Below are 20,965 nucleotides of genomic sequence, written 5' to 3' on the forward strand. Positions count from 1 at the left end.
TGAACAATCCCCACAATTTTATGTTGTACGTGTTTTTCAATACAACTTAAAAGTAATACTTTACTCTACTAGGCAAATATAAAAGTGTGGAGTTTAATGACTTTTTCATACATGTTGTATGAGATGCGCGCGCAACACCAGGGCCCATGTTTTTCAGATGTCTCGCGCTGGCTGTCGGGATTGCTCAGGCGCTGTGGACATGTCCGCCATGTTTTTCATGGCACTGGGAGTGGATCACCCGAGAAAAATAGCTTCTAAATCCAGTTAAACTCGACCAGAAATGGCTTTTCGCATTTGATTTCGACCGAATGGTTACCAATGAATCCTACTATTGTGAAATCAACCGAGTCCCTTGTGGATTTATACCGATTTTCTTAGCGAATTCTGGCGGGATACATGTTTCGTTCGCGTTCTATGTGAGTGCGATAGGGGCAAACAATGAGTAAACTATCGTTCCGAGCGCGAGCGCTAGACGCCGCCAAACCTCTCCCCATATACCGCAACAAAGACCTTCCAGACCTAAATGACTGCGTTTCGATCAACCGGGCTGTGCCGCAGATGCCTACGGGGATGGAAAAAGAAGAAGAATCGGTAAGAAAATGTTTTAAATATAAAAATCTTAAAATGATTTAATGTGCACAGTAGTGCGATTGTATTCTTGATGTATTTACGCAACATTTTGTACGTTTGTTTATTTATGCTGAGGTCCCGTCATTTCACGCTCGTTGCGTAGCAAATCGTAGTCTTTACGCCATGTATACTCTCATAGCGTAAATGTCTAGGTTTGCTTATGATTGGTAGTGCTTTTTTCGACTATTGGCGTAAATGATTTTACGTACATTTTATTGGTGACTTGCGCAATGTTGCGATTGATAACAAACGTGCGTGCGGTGTAGTAACAAACTAAGCAAACTTGCCGTCAATGCTTTCTCATCCAACCTTTTTTTATAAACTCCGCAAAAAAAGGAAACGTCCTCTCACTGCCAACTGCGTTTATTTTCAGCAAACTTAACATGTGTAAATATTTGTATGAACATAAGAGTCAACAACTGAGACATACACTGGACAAATTCCACAGATATGCGACTAACAGAAATGGAATAATATGTCCCTGAACAAAGGGGAGGGGGTCAAAATCAAAAGTAACAGTCAGTATCTGGTGTGGCCACCAGCTGCATTAAGTACTGCAGTGCATCTCCACCTCGTGGACTGCACCAGATTTGCAAGTTCTTGCTGTGAGATGTTACCCCACTCCTCCACCAAGGCACCTGTAAGTTCCCAGACATTTCTGGGGGGAATTGCCCTCACCCTCTGATCCAACAGGTCCCAGATGTGCTCAATGGGATTGAGATCCAGGCTCTTTGTCTTGCTGGAAATCACGCACCTATACGATCAGTATGGTCGTGCTGGAGGGTCATGTCAGGATGAACCTACGGGAAGGGTACCACATGAGGGAGGAGGATGTAACGCACAATGACAACAAGCTCAGTCCGATGATGCTGTGACACACCTCCCCAGACCATGACGGACCCTCCAAATCGATCCCGCTGCAGAGTACAGACCTCATTGTAACGCTCATTCCTTTGACGATAGTCGCAAGTGAGACAAAACCGCACTTTGGCGAGGACCTGCCTTACAGGCAGCCCTCAGTCCAGCCTCTCAGCCTATTGCGAACAGTCGATGGAGGAATTGAGCCTTCCTGGTATAACTCGGGCAGTTGTTGTTGCCATCCTGTACCTGTCCCGCAGGTGGGTTGTTCGGATGTACCGATCCTGTGCAGGTGTTGTTACACGTGGTCTGCTACTGCGAGGACGACCAGCTGTCCGTCCTGTCTCCCTGTAGTGCTGTCTTAGGCGTCTCACAGTATGGACATTGCAATTTATTGCCCTGGTCACATCTGCAGTCCTCATGCCGCCTAAGATACGTCCATGCAGATGAGCAGGGTCCCTGGGCATCTTGCTTTTGGTGTTTTTCAGAGACTGTAGAAAGGCCTCTAAGTTTTCAGTTAAAACCAAATTCTTATTTACGATGACGACCTACGCTGGCCAAACCCGGACAGCGCCGGGCCAATTGTGCCCTATGGGACTCAATCACGGTCGGATGTGATGCAGCCTGGATTTGAACCAGGTACTGCAGTGATGCCTCTTGCACTGAGATACAGTGTCTCAGATCACCGCGCCACTCGGGAGCCCCAGTGCCTACCGTCTGTAAGCTGTTAGTGTCTTTACGACCGTTCCATAAGTATATGTTCATTAATTGTTTATGGTTCATTGAACAAGCATGGGAAACAGTGTTTGAACCCTTTACAATGAAGATCTGTGAAGTTATTTGGATTTTTACGAATTATCTTTGAAAGACAGTGTCCTGAAAAAGGGTTGATATTTCTGAATTAACTAGTTAGCTCACTAGCTTACCAAATATAGTCCCTAGCTAGTTAACTTAGGGGTCAATGAGACTCTTTTCACTAAGAAAGTAATGTTAGCTAACGTACTACTACTAAGCAGGAGATGTGTGGGTGACAGATAGGAAGCCAAGGCGCCATAAATGAACCATGGCACATTTGTAGACCAATGTAGCTAGCTACTTCTCTTTGATCTGTATTATTGTTACATCGGTGCAGATTTAGTATTGCCTGAAATTAGTCCAACAGCACACAACCTTTCAAGTTGTTGCAGGAGGTTTCATCACCATACCGCTGCAAGCCGCTGTTGGTTTGCCTGTGCAGCCTATGAACCCATTCCATACAGGGTGTTATTTGCTGACGGTGTTATTTGCTGACTGTACAGCATATGAAAGGCATCCTTGCAAACATGGTAGTTTTTGATTGAAGATTAGATGTTAGTAGTGGCCAATTCCAAGGTAACAGAATGCTGCTGAGACTCAGATCTTTCACTTTAAAATGTATGCCAAACAAAAACCAATAATTGCAAAATTGAACAAACGGTGCAACTCAGCAAAAACACTACTTTTAAAAATGTCCACAACATTTAACAAACATTTTTTTTTTTACTTAAAGAACAGTGTAGATTCAAAGATTGGTAACAGAATGACAGCATAATCATTCTGTTAACAAACTTTGGATCTGCATTGGTTTTTGTTGGACATACGTTTTAAAGTTAAATCTAATTCTCAGCATCATTCTGTTACCATGTAATTGTCCTAGGTTTTTACTATTAAGTAAACACAGGATCAAGCTTTCTGCTCACTCTTCTTTCTACCTCTTCTTTCCCTTACTCCCTCTCTCAATGTCTCCTTCGCTCTTCCTCTCGCCCTCTAATACACTGTCTCTCTCTTTTTGTCTGAATTGTGCCAGTATAGGTTTTCTAAACATGTAAATCTTTCTCTCCCTCAGGAGCACCATCTCCAGAGGGCCATCTCTGCTCAGTCGGTTTTCAGGGAAAAGAAGGAGAACATGGTCATCCCGGTGCCGGAGGCGGAGAGCAACATCACTTACTACGACCGTCTCTATAAAGGAGAGCTCAGGATCCCCAAACAGCTCTTCCACATCCAGCGTGAGTAGCATTTTCTTGGCAGCAGCTTCTGTAGGCTACTCCCCCTCCCATCCAACTCTCACACACACTAGGGCTGGGTGGTATACCGTATTTTATGATATACCGGTATTGATGCAGGGACAGGTTTGGGATTTTACTTCTATACCGGTATTTGAATGTTTGTTAAATATGGTACTCCATGTGTAATGTCCATTTTTATAGTTTACTTCGCTACTTGAGTCATCGCTCTCTGCTCTTTCTCTCCATGCCACTTTCCTCACAGACCTAGCCACGCCCCCTGTCACGCAAGGAGCGTATTTGATGTTCCTCAACCATGAGACACTTGCTTTCAGTCTGCATGGTCAATGCAGCACATGCAACAATGTTGATGACAGTAATGCTGTTTTCACTTTGCTTCTTAATATAAATCCACTAGTGTTCTATAATGACACTATTAGTTTGTCTTTTCTTAGCAAGTTGCCCTAAATCTTGAGACACTAATTGTTAGCCGCTAATAGCTAGCTAGCTAATAAATGTACTGAGTAGGAGCAAACGTAGCTAGCTAATACAGCCTGATAATACCAGTGATGGTGTAGACCTAAGTCAACATGTTGTTTGTGCAACAGTATCTTCTAAATCAAAGAGAAATTATGCAAAGCTAGAATATGTTAGCTACATGAAGTAGCTAAGAGAGAACATGCAATGTAGCCAAAGCTTATATGTTCTCCTAGGAAACACTAATCAACACTTTAGTTCCTATCCTGTCACAACTCCTCCCTGGCTTTTTAATTCATTGTCATCTCAAACAACACTGTATTCAAAGTGCCCACTATTATATTCTAACTATAGAATTAGAATAGTAAGTCAAATCACAATTGCAACATTTGGTTAAAATAAGTCCTAGGTTATTTGCACATATTGTGCAGCCCTACGTGGCAGTGTGAACATTTTCAATTGAACAGTGGTGTAAAGTACTTAAGTAAATATACTTTCAAGTAGTAGTTTCTTTTTTTTTTGTATCTGTACTTGACTCTTTTTTTTTGACTACTTTTACTTCACACATTCCTAAAGAAAATACTGCAAATGTTCATTTTTTCCAAAAAGTTTATTTGTGTAAGAGAAATAGCTCCGTTTTGTTCATCACGTTTGGCTAAGAAAAAAAAACAAAAATGCAGTCAACACAACGCCAAACTTTTTCCCAAATTAGCTCCATAATATCGACAGAAACATGGCAAACGTTGTTTAGAATCAATCCTCAAGGTGTTTTTCACAATTCTATTAGATGAAAAATCATTCCTGGCAGTCGGTTTCTCATCAAAGGCAAACTGAAAAATACTGCAGATTACGCAATAATTGTGACGGAGGACACCAAGCGACCACCTGGTAGATGTAGTCTCTTATGGTCAATCTTCCAATGATATGCCTACAAATACGTCACAATGCTGCAGACACCTTGGGGAAAACGTGGAAAACGTAAGCTGACTCCTAGCTCCTCCACAGCCATATAAGGAGTCATTGAAATGAGGCGGTTTTAAAAAATGCGGCACTTCCTGATTGTTTTTTTATCTGGGTTTCGCCTGTAACATCAGTTCTGTGGCACTCACAGACAATATCTTTGCAGTTTTGGTAACGTCTAAGTGTTTTCTTTCCAAAGCTGTCAATTATATGCATAGTCGAGCATCTTTTCGTGACAAAATATCTTGTTTAAAACGGGAACGTTTTTCATCCAAAAATTAAAAGAGCAATATCTTTGCAGTTTTGGTAACGTCTAAGTGTTTTCTTTCCAAAGCTGTCAATTATATGCATAGTCGAGCATCTTTTCGTGACAAAATATCTTGTTTAAAACGGGAACGTTTTTCATCCAAAAATTAAAAGAGCGCCCCCTATATCGACGAAGTTAAACACATGCCTTGCTTGTAAATTATGTCCGAGTGTTGGCGTGTGCCCCTTTTCTATCCCCGTAAATATAAGAAAAAGAAAATGGTCCCATCTGGTTTGCTTTAATATAAGGAATTTGAAATTATTTACACTTTTACTTTTGATTCTTAAGTACATTTTATCAATTACATTTACTTTTGATACTTGAGTATATTTAAAACCAAATACTTTTTTAGACTTTTACTCAAGTAGTATGTTACTGGGTGACTTTCAATTTTACTTGAGGAATTTTCTATTAACTTATCTTCACTTTTACTCAAGTATGACAATTGGGTACTTTTTCCACCACTTCAATTGAGTGCAGGAAATGATAAGTGCTGAAATTTGTTTTGGTTGGGGTTGAATTGAACAGTATAAAACAATCAGAATGGAGAAAGACTAATTGAAATAATTTAGAATGTGTTGCCACCCTAGGATCACGTACTCCTCATAAAGCAAATGTAGAACTTTTATTTAAAAAAAACTAAAAATACTGTCAAATACCGTCCCATTTTTTAAAAAATACAGTGATATAATATCTTGGCCAAATTGCTCAGCCCTAACACACACACATTCACTCAGAGGACAACTGTTGACAAGCCATCAAATGGTTTCTGAAATGTCACTTGCCAAATCTGAATATGGAATCTTTGAGCAGCCCATCAAGCTACCACATCTTTGGCTGTCTGACTGCAGAGGTTGTAGAGCAGGGGCAACCAAACTGGGACAAAGTTTGGTTTGGCCCACCAGAAGGTTCCGATTGTATTTATTTAATTATTATATCTTTCTATGAAATTCATCGGGGTCTCAACTTATTGTTGAGAATTAGAAAAGTAGAATAGTGCATCTGCAGTGTTCCACTTATGTCAGTCACTCAATTAGCCCATGTCAGCTAAAATAAATGTAATTGCTAAATAAGGTAATCTAGCCAGCTATCTAAACCTTGTAGTAATCATCACCAAATTACCTACCGGGCACGCAGGGCAATATGTCCAAGGGCCCCACATTGATCTTGTTAGTCATTCTCACTCAGATATCATGTGAACAGGGCATAAGTCATGGCAAAATGTGTACAATTGCAGGAAATTAACTTTAAAAATGAAAAAGTTTCTCTGCCCCATGGTAAAATGTGTATAATGGAAGGAAATGACCAGGTGAAACTACAAAAAAAATATCCACTGCCAAGAGGGGATTACTAAAAATATTTTGTGAGGTGGGTGGGCCCCCCAACCTTATCTCACTTGGGGCTCCCCAAAACGGTGTAGGCACTTCTGCCTTACATTTACATTTTAGTCATTTAGCATATGCTCTTATCCAGTAGTGAGTGCATATTTATTTTTACTTTTTTGTACTTGTCCCCTGTGGGAATCAAACCCACAGCCCTGGTGTTGCAAGTTCCATGCTTCCCTAATGTTTTCCTGAACTTTCTAATACCTTTTCTGATGCATTTCAGTGACTTACTGCTGCAAATACAAATAGTTACCTTTCCCATATTTTAAGTTATTTGAAACATTGAAGTTATTAGCCTTATGGGTTCATTTAAATAAAAAAATATCCATCTTTAATACTGGTAATTAGAATGTTGTGTCAAGTTACAGTGCATTTGGAAAGTATTCAGACCCCTTCACTTTTTCCACATTTTGTTACATTACTCTTATTCTAAAAATGATTAAATTATTTTGTTCCCTCATCAATTTACACACAATACCCCATAATGACAAAGCGAAAACAGTTTGTAAGATATTTATTTTAGCAAGAAAATGTAAATAAACAAAAAATAAATAAAATAAACAAATACCTTATAAGGTATTTGTAATACAAGTATTCAGCCATGAGGTTGAAGGAATTGTCCGTAGAGCTCCGAGACAGGGTTGTCGAGCCACAGATCTGGGGAAAGGTACCAAAAAATGTCTGCAGCATTGAAGTTCGCCAAGAAAAGTTTGGAAGCAGTTTGGAACCACCAAGACTAACTAGTGCTGGCCGCCCGGAATCGGGGGGGAGAAGGGCCTTGGTCAGGGCGGTGACTAAAAACTCGATGGTCACTCTGACAGAGCTGTGGAGATGAGAGACTGTTCCAGAAGGACGACCATCTCTGCAGCACTTCACCAATCAGGCCTTTATGGTAGAGTGGCCAGACGGAAGCCACTCCTCAGTGAAAGGCACCTGACAGCCCGCTTGGAGTTTACCAAAAGTACTCTTAAACCATGAGAAACAAGATTCTCTAGTCTGATGAAACCAAGATTTAACTATTTTGCCTGAGTGCCAAGTGTCACGCCTGGAGGAAACCTGGTATCATCCCTACGGTGAAGCGTGGTGTTGGCAGTATCATGCCTGGGAGACTAGTCAGGTTTGAGGGAAAGATTAACTAACTGAGCAAAGTAGAGAGAGTTCTTTGAATACTTAAGTAAATGTGATATTTAAGTTTATTTAAAAAATTAACTGTTTTTGCTTTGTAATTATGGGGTGTTGTGTTTGAGAAAGAATAAATGCATCTATTTTAGAATAAAGCGGTAACGTAACAAAATTAAGGGGTCTGAATATTTTAAATGGCTAGAATTGGGTTGTTTGAAGTGTGATTTTTTTGGGGGGGGGCCCCACCAAGCCCAAAGGTTTGAGCCCCCTGTTATAGAGCAATTGATGTAAGTTGTTAACAAATCACTTTCACAAGGTGAAATCTGTCCTTAGCCAACCAGCTGTAATCGATTAGAGGACCTACACTAATGAATTTGCACCAAAGAAGACCTTTTTTCTGACCTAATCTCATCCTCTCTTCCTCTCATAGCCCTGGGTCTGGATAATGAGCAGCCAGACTATGACATGGACTCAGAGGATGAGACTCTCCTCAACAGGCTCAACCGCAAGATGGAGATCAAACCCATACAGTTTGAGACCATGGTAGACAGGTTGGAGAAAGCCAGCACAAACCAGGTAACATAACACCCTCCATCTAGACCAGCAGCAGTTATCAAGAGAGCTTCTCTGTGCTAATAGAAGATTTACCGTTTTAATGCCAGAGGGTCTGGATGTAATGTTGCTTTAAGAGGCTTTGCTCTGGAAAATAATCACAGGAACACTGTAATAAACTAAACTTCCCTCTCTGTTTGCTCACAGCTGGTCACTATCACAGAGGCCAAACTGCTACTGAACGAGGATGACTACCTCCTGAAGTCAGTGTACGACTACTGGGTGAGGAAGAGGAAGAACTGCCAAGGCCCGTCACTCATCCCCCTCATCAAGCAGGAGAAGAGAGACGGCTCCACCAATAACGACGCCTATGTGGCCTTCAGACGGCGCACAGAGAAGATGCAGACCAGGAAGGTGAGAAAGGAGAATCACATGGCTTGGTGGCTTGGACTGAAAGTGTGTCCTCTCACACTTCGATTAGACGCAGTTTCAGTATTGGGCAATAATTATCTATTCTTTCAAGGTTTGAAGCCTTGCACAATTTAATTTATCATTGTGTTGGAAGTAATTTGTTTCATGTTAGTCCCGTTTTACATTTGACATATTTAGCAGATGCTCTTATCCAGAGTGATTTGCAGGCGCAATTAGGGTTAAGTGTCTTGCTCAGGGGCACAACGATTTTCACCTAGTCGGCTCGGGGATTCGATTCAGTGACCTTTTGGTTACTGGCCCAATGATCTTAACTGCTATACGCCCCATTGATGTGCTCTCCAAGAATTTGATTGAATATCTCTATACCCTAACTCAGTCAGGAACTCTGCAGACCTACTAACCTGCAGGCATTTTGTGTACCATGCATGCAATTTGAGGTCAAAGTACACCGGTACAAAAAACTTCCCAGAAATAGGCAAAAATAGGCTTTGAGTTGGCACATAGTGGAGCTGAGCCAATCAGAGAACTTGCGCGAGGAGAAAAAAAGTTGTCCCGTAGTCTTAGTACTGTTTTTCTCCCTCGAGCTTGATGGCAGCTCTCCACTTCATCTGTTGATACAACGGATGTGTGGGGAAATGGAGAACAAACTGTTTGCTCGATATATGTTCCAAAATTGTATGTGTTGGTTAAGCACAACCACTACTATTTAATTGTTAGCGCTAAGGTGTCATTAAGACAAAGGTAGTTAGCTCCATAGTCAATTAGGCGAGAACACTTTCTTGCCCGCACAAGCTTTGATCTAAGCAACGGTAGAAGGCACGACCGCATTGACGAGCAAGGAAGCGTGCAGTGTTGCGGTGGTTCATTGTGCGTCACTGCGTGCATGGAAACACATGGCAGAGAGCTGTTCCGCTAAAACTGTCCTTCACTGAAAGTTATTTTAGACTGTTAAAGATTAGTAGGCCTATCTTAATTAATCAGCTCTTGATCTGTCCTCTTGATATAGCTGCATGTCAACAGTATTAGCCTGCTAATGATGTGATAATAGTCAGTTCACCAATGACAACAAAACATGTTGACTGAATAGTAGTCAGACCTGATGGATGAGGTCAGGGATGGAGATCTGAAACCAGCTCATATAGGCCTAGTTCAGTTGTTTCATATTCCAGATAGCCTAAAGTAAGTGCATTGCACCCTGTAATTTGATTATTCTGAATTTTTAATTCAGGCCAGTTTACATTTTCACTAGACTCATTCCCCCCAAATTTCACCTAGAAAGTGTGTAGTGTTTAGTGTTTTTTATTTAACTAGGCAAGTCAGTTAAGAACAAATTCTTATTTTCAATGACGGCCTAGGAACAGTGAGTTAACTGCCTGTTCAGGGGCAGAACGACAGATTCGTGTGTGCCGGTGAAACTCTTAAATTCTTTACGGTTGGCAAGTCTGCCTCTGTGTCGGCTTGATGATCCTGAGGGTATGTATAGTTGTTTGACCGTGTCTCTCTCTTGTTCAGAACCGTAAGAATGACGAGGCGTCCTATGAAAAGATGCTGAAGCTCCGGAGGGAGTTCAGCCGCACGGTCACCATCCTGGAGATGATAAAGAGGAGGGAGAAGAGCAAGAGAGAGCTGCTGCACCTCACACTGGAGGTGGTGGAGAAAAGGTGAGCCTTAAAAGCATCGGGGGGAGGATTAGAGGGATGGTAGCCAGTATGTGTGTTAGATTGTTTGCCCTGTTTCTTATGTGTGTGATTGTAGCCAGTGCCTTATTAGTGTTACATGGTGTAACCCAGCAGGGTTTCCTGTGTCAGAGCAGATTAGAGGTCATGCTGAGTGATATAATTTATTTATTTTAACAAGGCAAGTCAGTTAAGAACAAATTCTTATTTACAATGCCGGCCTACCCCGGCCAAATCCTAACCCGGACGCCACTGGGCCAATTGTGCGCCTCCCTGTGGGAACTCCCAATCACGGCCGTTTGTGATACAGCCTGGAATTGAACCAGTTTTGTAATGACGACTATAGCACTGAGATGCAGTGCCTTAGACGGCTGCGCCACTCAGGAGCCCTATATTGCAGTACTCATTTAGTTTCTAACACTGTAACATACTTCTTCTAGTCCTGGTGCTAAAAGAGAACAGCCTGTCCTTACATGTTGTTGATGAGTACTGTCAGTCAATATGAATGATGGACAAATTACTGCAAATTGCTGCCTTTTTTCCCGCCCTTCTGTCTTTTTTTACCCTGTACAGTGGCTTGTGAAAGTATTCACCCCCTTGGCATTTTTCCTATTTTGTTGCCTTACAACCCCCTCCCCCAATTTTTTTTTTTTACATTCCGGGTTGTATCATTTGATTTACACAACATGCCTACCACTTTGAAGATGAAAAATATTTTTTGTTAATCAAACAAGAAATAAGACAAACTGAACTTGGAGTGTGCGTAACTATTCCCCCCCCCCCCCCCCCCCCCGAAGTCAATACTTTGTAGAGACACCTTTTGCAGCATTTACAGCTGCAAGTCTCTTGTGGTACATCTCTATAAGCTTGGCACATCTAGCCACTGGGATTTTTTTTCCCATTCTTCAAGGCAAAACTGCTCCTGCTCCTTCAAGTTGGATGTGTTCCGCTGGTGTACAGCAATCTTTAAATCATACCACAGATTGAGGTCTAGGCTTTGACTAGGCCATTCCAAGACATTTAAATGTTTCCCCTTAAACCATTCAAGTGTTGCTTTAGCAATATGCTTAGGGTTATTGTCCTGCTGAACCTCCATCCCAGTCTCAAATCTCTGGAAGACTGAAACAGTTTTCCCCTCAAGAATTTCCCCATCCATCATTCCTTCAATTCTGACCAGTTTCCCAGTCCATGACAATGAAAAACATCCCCAAGGCATGATGCTGCCACCACCATACTTCAATGTGGGGATGATGTCCTTGGGGTGATGAGGTGTTGGGTTCATACCAGAAATAGTGTTTGCCTTGATGGCCAAAAAGCAGGTTTGTAGTGCAATATTCTTTCAATTTTTTAATATTGGATTTAATGTTGCCTGTGGGATGTTTTTTTTATAACCCAACCCTGATCTTTACTTCTCCACAACTTTGTCCCTGACCTGTTTGGTGAGCTCCTTGGTCTACATGGTGCCCCTTGCTTGGTGGTGCCCCTTGCTTGGTGGTGCCCCTTGCTTGGTGGTGCCCCTTGCTTGGTGGTGCCCCTTGCTTGGTGGTGTTGCAGACTCTGGGGCCTTTCAGAACAGGTGTATATATATATTGAGATCATGTGACAGATCCTGTGACACTTAGATTGCACACAGGTGGACTTTACTTAACTAATTATGTGACTTCTGAAGGTAATTGGTTGCATGGGGCTTCATAGCAAAGGGGGTGAATACATACTCACGCACAACTTTTCCATATTTTTTATTTTTTTGAAACAAGTTTATTTTATTTCACTTCACCAATTTAAACTTTTGTGTATTACATGAAATTCAAATATCAATCTATTTAAATTACACATTGTAATGCAACAAAATAGGAAAAACGCCAAGGGTGATGAATACTTTTGCAAGGCACTGAATGAATGTTCCTATTATTTGTCTGTTTCCATGTAGATATCAGATGGGTGACTTTACGGGTGAAGTCCTCAGTGAGGTGACGGCCCCTCTGGCTGAGAAGCCCGTCTACACTGCTCCAATCACTCTAACGAACGGGAACCGCCATAACCATAAAGCTGAGATCAAGGTAATATAAGGGCATATATCAACCATAACTTTACCTCTACTTTTACCTGATGTTTTTACGTTTGACATTGAAGCAGTTCAGAAGAGGGGATGCTGCAGGATGCACCGGCAGCACACTGATTACATTTAAAGAACTTGAATACAGCAATGACCTCTTTTCACTCTGAACATTTTACTTTGAATAAATCTGGTCTCTGGCTCTTGACACTTCACAACTTCTAATTCCATGATCTTTCTCTTTCAGACGCACAAGTCTGGTAGTCTCCAGCACCATGGGCACCACCACGTCTCGGTGAAGGACGAGGATCCCTTTGACTTTGTCAGACCAAAGAAGAAGTACGCCAGGCGGGACCCCCTGTGCCGCCCTGGCAGGCCCACCAAGCGCCAGCACATCGTTAACAAGGCTGATATTAAACAGTATGACTTCCACAGCTCTGGAGAGGAGGAGGAGGACTACCCACTGGTCAGTACCTCTGACAACAGGGTCCTGATGACAGTTTCATGGTGAAGTTCATACATTGTCTTAATTGGTTTGTGAGCAAGTATGTATTTTGAAGTCTTGTTTTTTTTGTCTCTTTCAGTCTCCACCATCAGAACCAGATGAGGAGAATGATCCAGATGGTGCATTTGCCTTCAGAAGGAAAGCAGGCTGTCATTACCTTGCTGTGAGTCTCACTGCAATCAGAAAGAAGTGCAATTAAAATATATTCTCTCACATTCAGTTCCGATTCCACACATCATTACAGGGGAGCATTTGCTTCCAGAAATCTGCATTTTCAAAACGTAGACCATGAAAGAAATCTGCATCTTAAACAATTTAGTTTGCGTTTTATACCATTTCACCTGCGTTTTATATTGAAAGTCAATAATGGCCGTGGCCGAATCCCCCTAATAGTTTATGACATACTTAAACTGCATACTATGTGCTCATCGCCGCATTCTATTTAGCATGTACCGTTGAGTCGAAAGTATGCTGTATGCCACGGCCGCAACGCAGATACGACTCCTGGCTTGCTGAGTAGGTGGTGCGGGCCTGTGTGCGGGGTGGTTTTTCCAAATTCAACAGACATGCATCACATTAACCAGCCTGATAATCTAATTGGAAATTAGCTATTTTCTTTCAACTCTGATTAGAATAAGAATGGAGTTATAGGCCTATTTAGGTTGGTTACAGGCAGACTTGGCCTATACCCTGGCCCATATAACCAGGTAGGCTAGTTGAGAACAAGTTCTCATTTATAACTGCGACCTGGCCAAGATACAGCAAAGCAGTGCGACACAAACAACTCAGTTACACATGGAATGGACAAACATACTGTCAATAACACAATAGAAAAGGTCTATATAAAAAAGGACTGACGATGGAACCAAATGATCGGTTTCTATTTCAACATATTTATTAGTGAAACCAAAGTTCTGTAACATTTATACATTAAATCAAATAGCCTAATACACACACAATTTTCAAATCAAAAGGCTAAATTGAGAAGTGCAACTGAAGCACAAAATGATTCCTTTTGCATTTGTGATTTGGAGCAAACTGAATCTGAGCAGAATTTACAATAAGAAGCATTTTAGCATTTATTTTCTACATGAAAATGCAAAATCCTGTGTTAACACTGTTATTGGTCTGTGGTAATATTGTGGTATTGGGTCTAGTCTGTTGGTAAGATGGTATTTGGACCTGTCTGTATGATACTGTGCTATAGGTAGCCTAAATGAGGAACTGTTTCCTCTGCCTGTCTTTACAGCCCATTGTGGACCAGAGCTCTGGCCTTCTGTGGGATCACCCTGAGCTAGCAGGGCTGGATGCCCTGCGCCACCGTCACTCCCTTACTGCCCTCTCTGTACCCCAACGCTGTGTGGGACTGGCACGCAGGAGGGTGGGGCGAGGTGGCAGGTAACCAACTCCTCTTATCATCCACCTATCTATCTCCTTTTTGGTTAGGTATTCTGTTGTTTTATTAAGGGCCATTGATACATGTTAACTCGCATTGTGATTTCTCTGAATGAAATCTGATTGAATTGTCACTAAGATTCCACAAATTCCCCCTCTCCTCAGGATCCTGTTGGATCGGGCTTCATCAGACCTGGACATCGCATTAAAGCAGCTGGACTCAGCCGTCGCCACATCCTCCCCCTTCACCAGGCCTTGTGCTCCAGACCTTACTGATCCCTGGCCCTCCTCACAGAACCACAGAACTATGCCTGGCTCTGCCTCGTCACTGGCAGACATTGTGAGCAACATCCAGGCTCTGAGGTGGCGCTGTTTCAGACCTAGGCCCACCCAGGGTGACGGCAGTGGTGACACGAGGACGGGCAGATCTTCCATGGATACCACGTTGTCTGGAGGGCTGTTGGTTCACTCCAAGAGAAGTGGCAAAGGTAAGCTCCTCCTCAACCCCACCCCATGGTGATTCTAAAGTCCACCCCTCCGTTTCTATCTCACAACAGCCTCTGCATTTATATGTTGGAACCAAGCCAGTCCCAAACATAATTTAACTGTATAGGCCTAGTTTCCATGTTGGCTGTATTTTTTAATTGTACTGCTTATGGAACACATTTGGTTCTCCATTGAAAATAGGCAGGTCAGATGGGGTTTGTTTGTATTTGGTGGGTTTTTTTTCCTCGTCGGCCCCCTGGTTGCAGGCTGTCATCTCGTTTCTCAACAATAACTGTTCTCAGGACTGTCAGCAAGTGTTGATTCATAACTCCCAGTCAGACATGATTTGTGCAGGGAAGTGGAAAGGCTGCCACTGAACCGTAGACTGTTAGGGGGGGGTTGCACTTCAAGGAACTTCCAGTCAATCAGTTGTGGCCTTCACTCACTCCTGGCTGCATTTTCTGCCACTAGGACCCCTAGTGTTAGGGAGTGGTAACCCAGGCAGTCTTTATCTCCTCGCCATATTTTCCTCCCTTCAAAGATTACTACAGTTCTCCATCTGCTCATCTTCCCTCCCTCTTTGCTGTGTACTTTCCCCCTCTCTGTCTCTTTCTTTCTCTTTCGCTCTCTATCTCTCTCTGTGTCTGTGTCTGTCTGATGGTCTTGTCCCTATTCTCCTGTACTGACAGGAGGCATCACAGAGGAGCAGTACCAGGTCCATCAGCAGGCTCTGGCCCAGATGCAGAAACAGCAGCTGAAAGCTGCTCCTCCCCAGCAGCATTCCTCACTGTCAGAGCGACAAAACACACAAGTACACACACCGTCTTTCACCTCTTCAAAGATAACTGTATATACACAGAATTCCTAATGACTTCGGTCCAGTTGGTGGGGCAGAAAACATTGTCATATCCATTTATATGTTGGTAGGTTTCTAACAGCTCAGTGTATGTATGTTTTGATGTATGTTATGGCAGTGTTAGATTCTAAAGACTACTAATATTATGTTGTAGACTTCTGGCTCCACTGATTGCATCATATCGAAGACTCTGGACTCAGCTAGCGCCCATTTTGCGGCATCAGCTGTCATCAGTGCATCAGGCCAGGTCAACAATGAGAACAAATCACACAATACCAGCGTCAATGGGGTCGTCCAGACTTTGGGTGAGCTTTGGATGAACATGTTGTCTGGATTAGAATGTCATACATTTTAAATCTATGGACTTTTCTTGGATATTCTATTGTAGTTGGGTACCATAGTGGAGGCAAATATTGGAGGAATTAAAAAATACTTCTTGTTTCTGATCGGGGGATGCTAAATGACCATCCCACCTCATTAATTTACATGTAAGGTATGTGCTTATTCAGGTATTAGGCCTACTCAGGTTTGACGGTGTCATATCACCTCTCCTGCAGGGACCTCCAGACCTCTTCACTCCACCAGCACATCCCAGAGCGGCACAGGGTTGGACAGGTCAGGTCTTACCTCCTCCAGCGGAGGCCCTCTGCTACCTGCCCACTCCACCACCTCCTCGCCTCAGTCTCTGCCCAACCACCGAGGCCACGGCAGTGCTGTCTCCCCTGCCCATCACCACCACAACGCCAGACCCTCTGCCCCCTCGCCGTCTGCCTTAAAGCTGGCCACCGTGGCTGCCAGCAGCCTGGACCGTGTGGCCATGGTGACGCCCGCCTCTGCCATCGGCAGCATGGCCAGGTAAGACCAGAATACATTTTAGTTGTATGTATTTTAGTATGTCCATAACTTCTGCCTCAACACACCAGAATATATATCCGTATGTTCATTACTTCTGACCTGTCCAGCAATTACTAGATTCTTAATTTCTTGTTTTTATTTTATTTAGAATGGCTGATAAACATTTGTTTTCATTTTCCAGGCATATGTATCTGCATAATGAATTACTATAGTTATTCATTTTTGTAGGGATACTCACGAACCTGAGAGACATACTTTGAACGGCATATCAGAGACCACAGTACCAATGGAGGTGACATAACCCCCTCCCTTCCTCCTCCCTCATCGCCATTCTGCTCAGACCGGTGAATGTGACAAACAGAACGCAAGCTCCAGCCCCAGCCACCAGAGGGCACGCGTATACAAGGACCTATACAGAATCGAGCATATCAAAAAAATTATAACGTGTCAATATTATAAATGTACATTTTGTAAATTGGGAATATCACTACCTTGTAAGATAGTATATTTGTATCATTAGTATGTTTTCTTTTTTTCTGTTACGTGAATTCTAGTAAATTTGACATCATGCTTTTGCACTTGAAAAATGCAAACAATATATAGTACATGTAAAAATGCAAAAAATGTTTGTTGGGATCATGAGCATGAACCACGGATCCTGTATCACTCATTTTACCACTATTTATGTTGCAATGTTTACATTTTTGTATCTCTACAGACGAAACAAATCAGCAAAATATGGACATCGGTCTTGCTAGTATATTTGGTTCTTGTGCTTTTTTTCTAAAGATGGGAAATGAGCCTGATTTTGATTTGGTTTCACAAATTGAATAGTTATGGTCTTTTGTAAGTAGATTAGCAGTGGCATTTTTTTCCCCTTCAGACAAGTATTTTCTGTTACTTTGTCAGTTGTAACAGGAATTGATTGTCTTTTTAATTTTTTATTCTGTTTTCTTTTCCTTTTTCATTCAATGCCGAATTTTCCAAAACAATGAAGAAATCTTAAAAATGAGCCATTCTCCATACAAACCTATTTATTTACATTTAAATCCAAATGACAAATAAATGCATCCTAAAATCAATCTGCAGATGTAAAGCAAGAATTTTTAATAATATATTTGCCTTTTTTAAACGGGTAGGGAGTTTAAGCCAATGAACAGTACACAGGAATATTACCATTCTATCTGTTATGTATTGCGCTGTATAATCTTGCACATTACTTGGCAACTCTTTGAACGACTACCCCTTTGGATTGGGGGGTGCACATCAATATTTTGGGGTATTTTTTTTCTTCTTTGGTCAAGGGGCAAGTAACATGTTGAAACAATGTCTGATGGTCAGTGATTGACCTCCCCTGTAGATTATGTAGTTGATGTAGTGATGTCCTGTAGAGATATTAGAAACATGTTTAGATAATTAGTAATGCCTAGTGTTCATGCACTATTTCTTCAGACATACATTTTTCCCTGTTACTTGTTCTTGGAGTGTTTCAGAAGGAAATGCTGGGAAATAAATATATCTATACATATCAGTATAACAACTCTCTTTCCTTTGGTTTATGCCATTTCTTCACCACTCTTATTTTACAGTGAGTTACAGTACCAGTCAAATGTTGAGACACACCTACACATTCCATGGTTTTTCTTTATTTTTTACTATTTTCTACATTGTATAATAATGAAGACATCAAAACTATGAAATAGCACATGGAATCACGTAGTAACCAAAAAAGTGTTAAACAAATGAAAATATATTTGAGATTCTTCAAAGTAGCCACCCTTTGCTTTGATGACAGCTTTGCACGCTCTTGGCATTCTCTCAACCAGCTTCATGTGGTAGTTACCTGGAATGCGTTTATATTAACAGGTGTGCCATGTTAAGTTGATTTGTGGATTTCTTTCCTTAATGCTTTTGATCCAATCAGTTGTTGTGACAAGTAGGGGTGGTATACAGAAGATAGCCCTATTTGGTAAAAGACCAAATCCATATTAGGGTAAGAACAGCTCAAATAAGCAAAGAGAAATGACAGTCCATCATTACTTTAAGACATGAAGGTCAGTCAATCTGGAAAATGTCCAGAACTTTGAAAGTTTCTTCAAGTGCAGACCCAGAGTTACCTCTGCTGCAGAGGATAAGTTCATTTGAGTTACAAGCCTCAGAAATTGCAGCCCAAATAAATGCTTCATAGAGTTCGAGTAACAGACAGATATCAAAATCAACTGCTCAGAGGAGACTGCGTGAATCAGGCATTCATGGTCGAATTGCTGCAAAGAAACCACTACTAAAGGACACCAATAATAAGAGACTTGCTTGGGCCAAGAAACACAAGCAATGGACATTAGACTGGTGGAAATCTTTCCTTTGGTCTGATGAGTCCAAATTTGGACCACTGTCTTTGTGAGATTCAGAGTAGGTGAACGGATAATCTCTGCATGTGTGATTCCCACCATGAAGAATGAACGATTTGGTGTGGGGCTGGTGACGCTGGGATTTATTTTGAATTCACGGCACACTTAACCAGCATGGCAACCACAGCATTCTGCAGTGATACGCCATCCCATCCGGTTTGTGCTATCATTGGTTTTTCAACAGGACAATGACCCAAAACCACCTCCAGGCTGTGTAAGGACTATTTGACCAAGGAGAGTGATGGAGTGCTGCATCAGATGACTTGGCCTCCACAATCACCTGACCTCAACCCAATTGAGATGGTTTGGGATGAGTTGGGACTGCAGGGTGAAGGAAAAGCAGCGAACAAGTGCTCAGCATATTTGGGTAATCCTTCATGACTGTTGGAAAAGCATTCCTCATGAATCTGGTTGAGAGAATGTCAAGAGTGCAAAGCTGTCATCAAGGCAAAGGGCAGCTACTTTGAAGAATCTCACATTTAAAATATATTTGGATTTGTTTCACACTTTTTTGGTCACTACATGATTCCATATGTGTAATTTCATAGTTTTGATGTATTCACTATTCTACAATGTAAAAAATAGTACAAATAAAGAAAACCCTTGAATGAGTAGCTGTGTCCAAAATTTGACTGGTACTGTATGTATTTCGCCTTGATTTAGGTTTTATTGTGGCTCTGGAAAGTTATTGTATGCTACACCTGTTGCTGGGGTTTAGTCTTCAGAATCCTATAAACCTAGTAGTTATCCTTCACTGCAGTCTGTACATCTGTCGTTCTGCCCCTGAGCAAGGCAGTTAACCCACTGTTCCCAGGGCGCCGAAGACGTGGATGTCGACTGTGGCAGCCTCCCGCACCTCTCTGATTCAAAGAGGTTAGGTTAAATGCGGAAGACACATTTCAGTTGAACAACTGACTAGGTATCCCCCCTTTCCCCTAAAATGTATTCCAATCGAGGTCAGGAGTGTGGTTGTAGTATAGGCTAAAACAGGCTTTTCGGCGCTAGAGTCCTCTCTATGGGACACCACAGACGGCCGGCCCATCATTCACAGCCAACCCACTAGAGGGGAACGTCGAGTTGAGTGATTAGCTTCCATGGAATATTGGCCCATCCATTCCATTTTACACAGAAATATTTGTTCTTATGGTGATGTTTAAAAATGTAACCTACCCGTGTAACACTTATTTACAACACATGCAAAGTAAAATTCTTTACAATCTCTTGTTTTATATCGTTTATCAATATGATTTGAATACTCCTCCCAGAATACCATAGAAGTCGCGTTCGGGCTGCAAGCGTGTTAGGCTACCGCAACATCAACATCCTCACCATCACTGAGGTGGACCAAAGTGGGATTGACAGCATTAGAGCAAGGAGCTTCAAATTGGTCGATGCTGGTCCTGATGCAAGACGCATCGGTGAATACGGGAAGTCTTTAACCAATGTTTGACCACGAAAAGGGGAACTCACATTCAAATCGACGCTATCAAACGATAGCAGCCAGACCATTCGTCAATCTATTGTTTTCCTTTTAAGCAGGTAACGTTAGACTAGGATTCAGCCTAGCGCCAATCGTTTCATTGACAGGGATGTCGATCGAGATTGAATTTCAGCGAATGACAAAGGAAAGAAGTGCTTAATTCCATCTCAGTAAAATTGCAGTAAACTTCGCGATAGTTAGCCTAGAGAAAGTTATTTGGGTTATCTGGTTGGAAATAACCTAGTGCTGTGGACATGGCGGATGCTGCTGAGTGCGGTGTAAAAGTGATGTGCCGATTTAGGCCTTTGAATGAATCGGAAACCAACAGAGGAGACAAATACATCCCGAAATTCAAAGGCGAAGACACGGTGGTAATAACGGTGAGTAAATCTTAATAATTTCATATATATATATATATATATACGCCTAATATCCATGGTGTAGTCTACAAACAAAGCCATGATACAGGTGCCTAAATTCACTCAAATTCAGTCTGACAAAATA

At 41.9% G+C, this 20,965-nt stretch overlaps 2 protein-coding genes across 5 annotated transcripts in view; both read left to right on the forward strand.

The window, feature by feature from the left end:
* Positions 1-159: 159 nt before the first annotated feature.
* On the forward strand, positions 160-18,110 carry LOC110520189 (enhancer of polycomb homolog 2). Of its 4 annotated transcripts, none has more exons than XM_021597336.2 (14): positions 160-591; positions 3,353-3,512; positions 8,191-8,336; positions 8,520-8,726; positions 10,257-10,405; positions 12,351-12,480; positions 12,724-12,942; positions 13,061-13,144; positions 14,231-14,379; positions 14,542-14,864; positions 15,552-15,673; positions 15,873-16,023; positions 16,276-16,573; positions 16,755-18,110. In XM_021597336.2, the coding sequence occupies exons 1-14, from the start codon at positions 439-441 to the stop codon at positions 16,783-16,785; spliced, it is 2,322 nt and encodes a 773-aa protein (XP_021453011.1). In that variant the 5' UTR covers positions 160-438; the 3' UTR covers positions 16,786-18,110. The 4 variants fall into 4 exon arrangements, with proteins under 4 accessions (XP_021453011.1, XP_021453012.1, XP_021453010.1 ...); XM_021597337.2 differs by having other exon boundaries at positions 16,786-18,110; XM_021597335.2 differs by having other exon boundaries at positions 16,802-18,110.
* A 1,922-nt stretch (positions 18,111-20,032) lies between these two features.
* kif5c (kinesin family member 5C) overlaps positions 20,033-20,965 on the forward strand; it is a 33,565-nt gene continuing 32,632 nt past the window's right edge. The window contains exon 1 of the mRNA XM_036974574.1: positions 20,033-20,841. Coding sequence (XP_036830469.1) covers positions 20,716-20,841 — 126 coding nt within the window. The 5' untranslated portion in view covers positions 20,033-20,715. The remainder of the gene's footprint in view (positions 20,842-20,965) is intronic.

This window comes from Oncorhynchus mykiss, chromosome 3 (genome assembly GCF_013265735.2).
Source record: "Oncorhynchus mykiss isolate Arlee chromosome 3, USDA_OmykA_1.1, whole genome shotgun sequence".
Taxonomy (NCBI): Eukaryota; Metazoa; Chordata; class Actinopteri; order Salmoniformes; family Salmonidae; genus Oncorhynchus; species Oncorhynchus mykiss.

Coding starts and splice junctions, on each gene's coding strand:
- LOC110520189 (XM_021597335.2), top strand. CDS start 439: ATGAGTAAACTATCGTTCCGAGCGCGAGCGCTAGACGCCGCCAAACCT. Junction 10,406..12,350: donor CTGGAGGTGGTGGAGAAAAG/GTGAGCCTTAAA, acceptor GTTTCCATGTAG/ATATCAGATGGGTGACTTTA. Junction 13,145..14,230: donor CAGGCTGTCATTACCTTGCT/GTGAGTCTCACT, acceptor CTGTCTTTACAG/CCCATTGTGGACCAGAGCTC.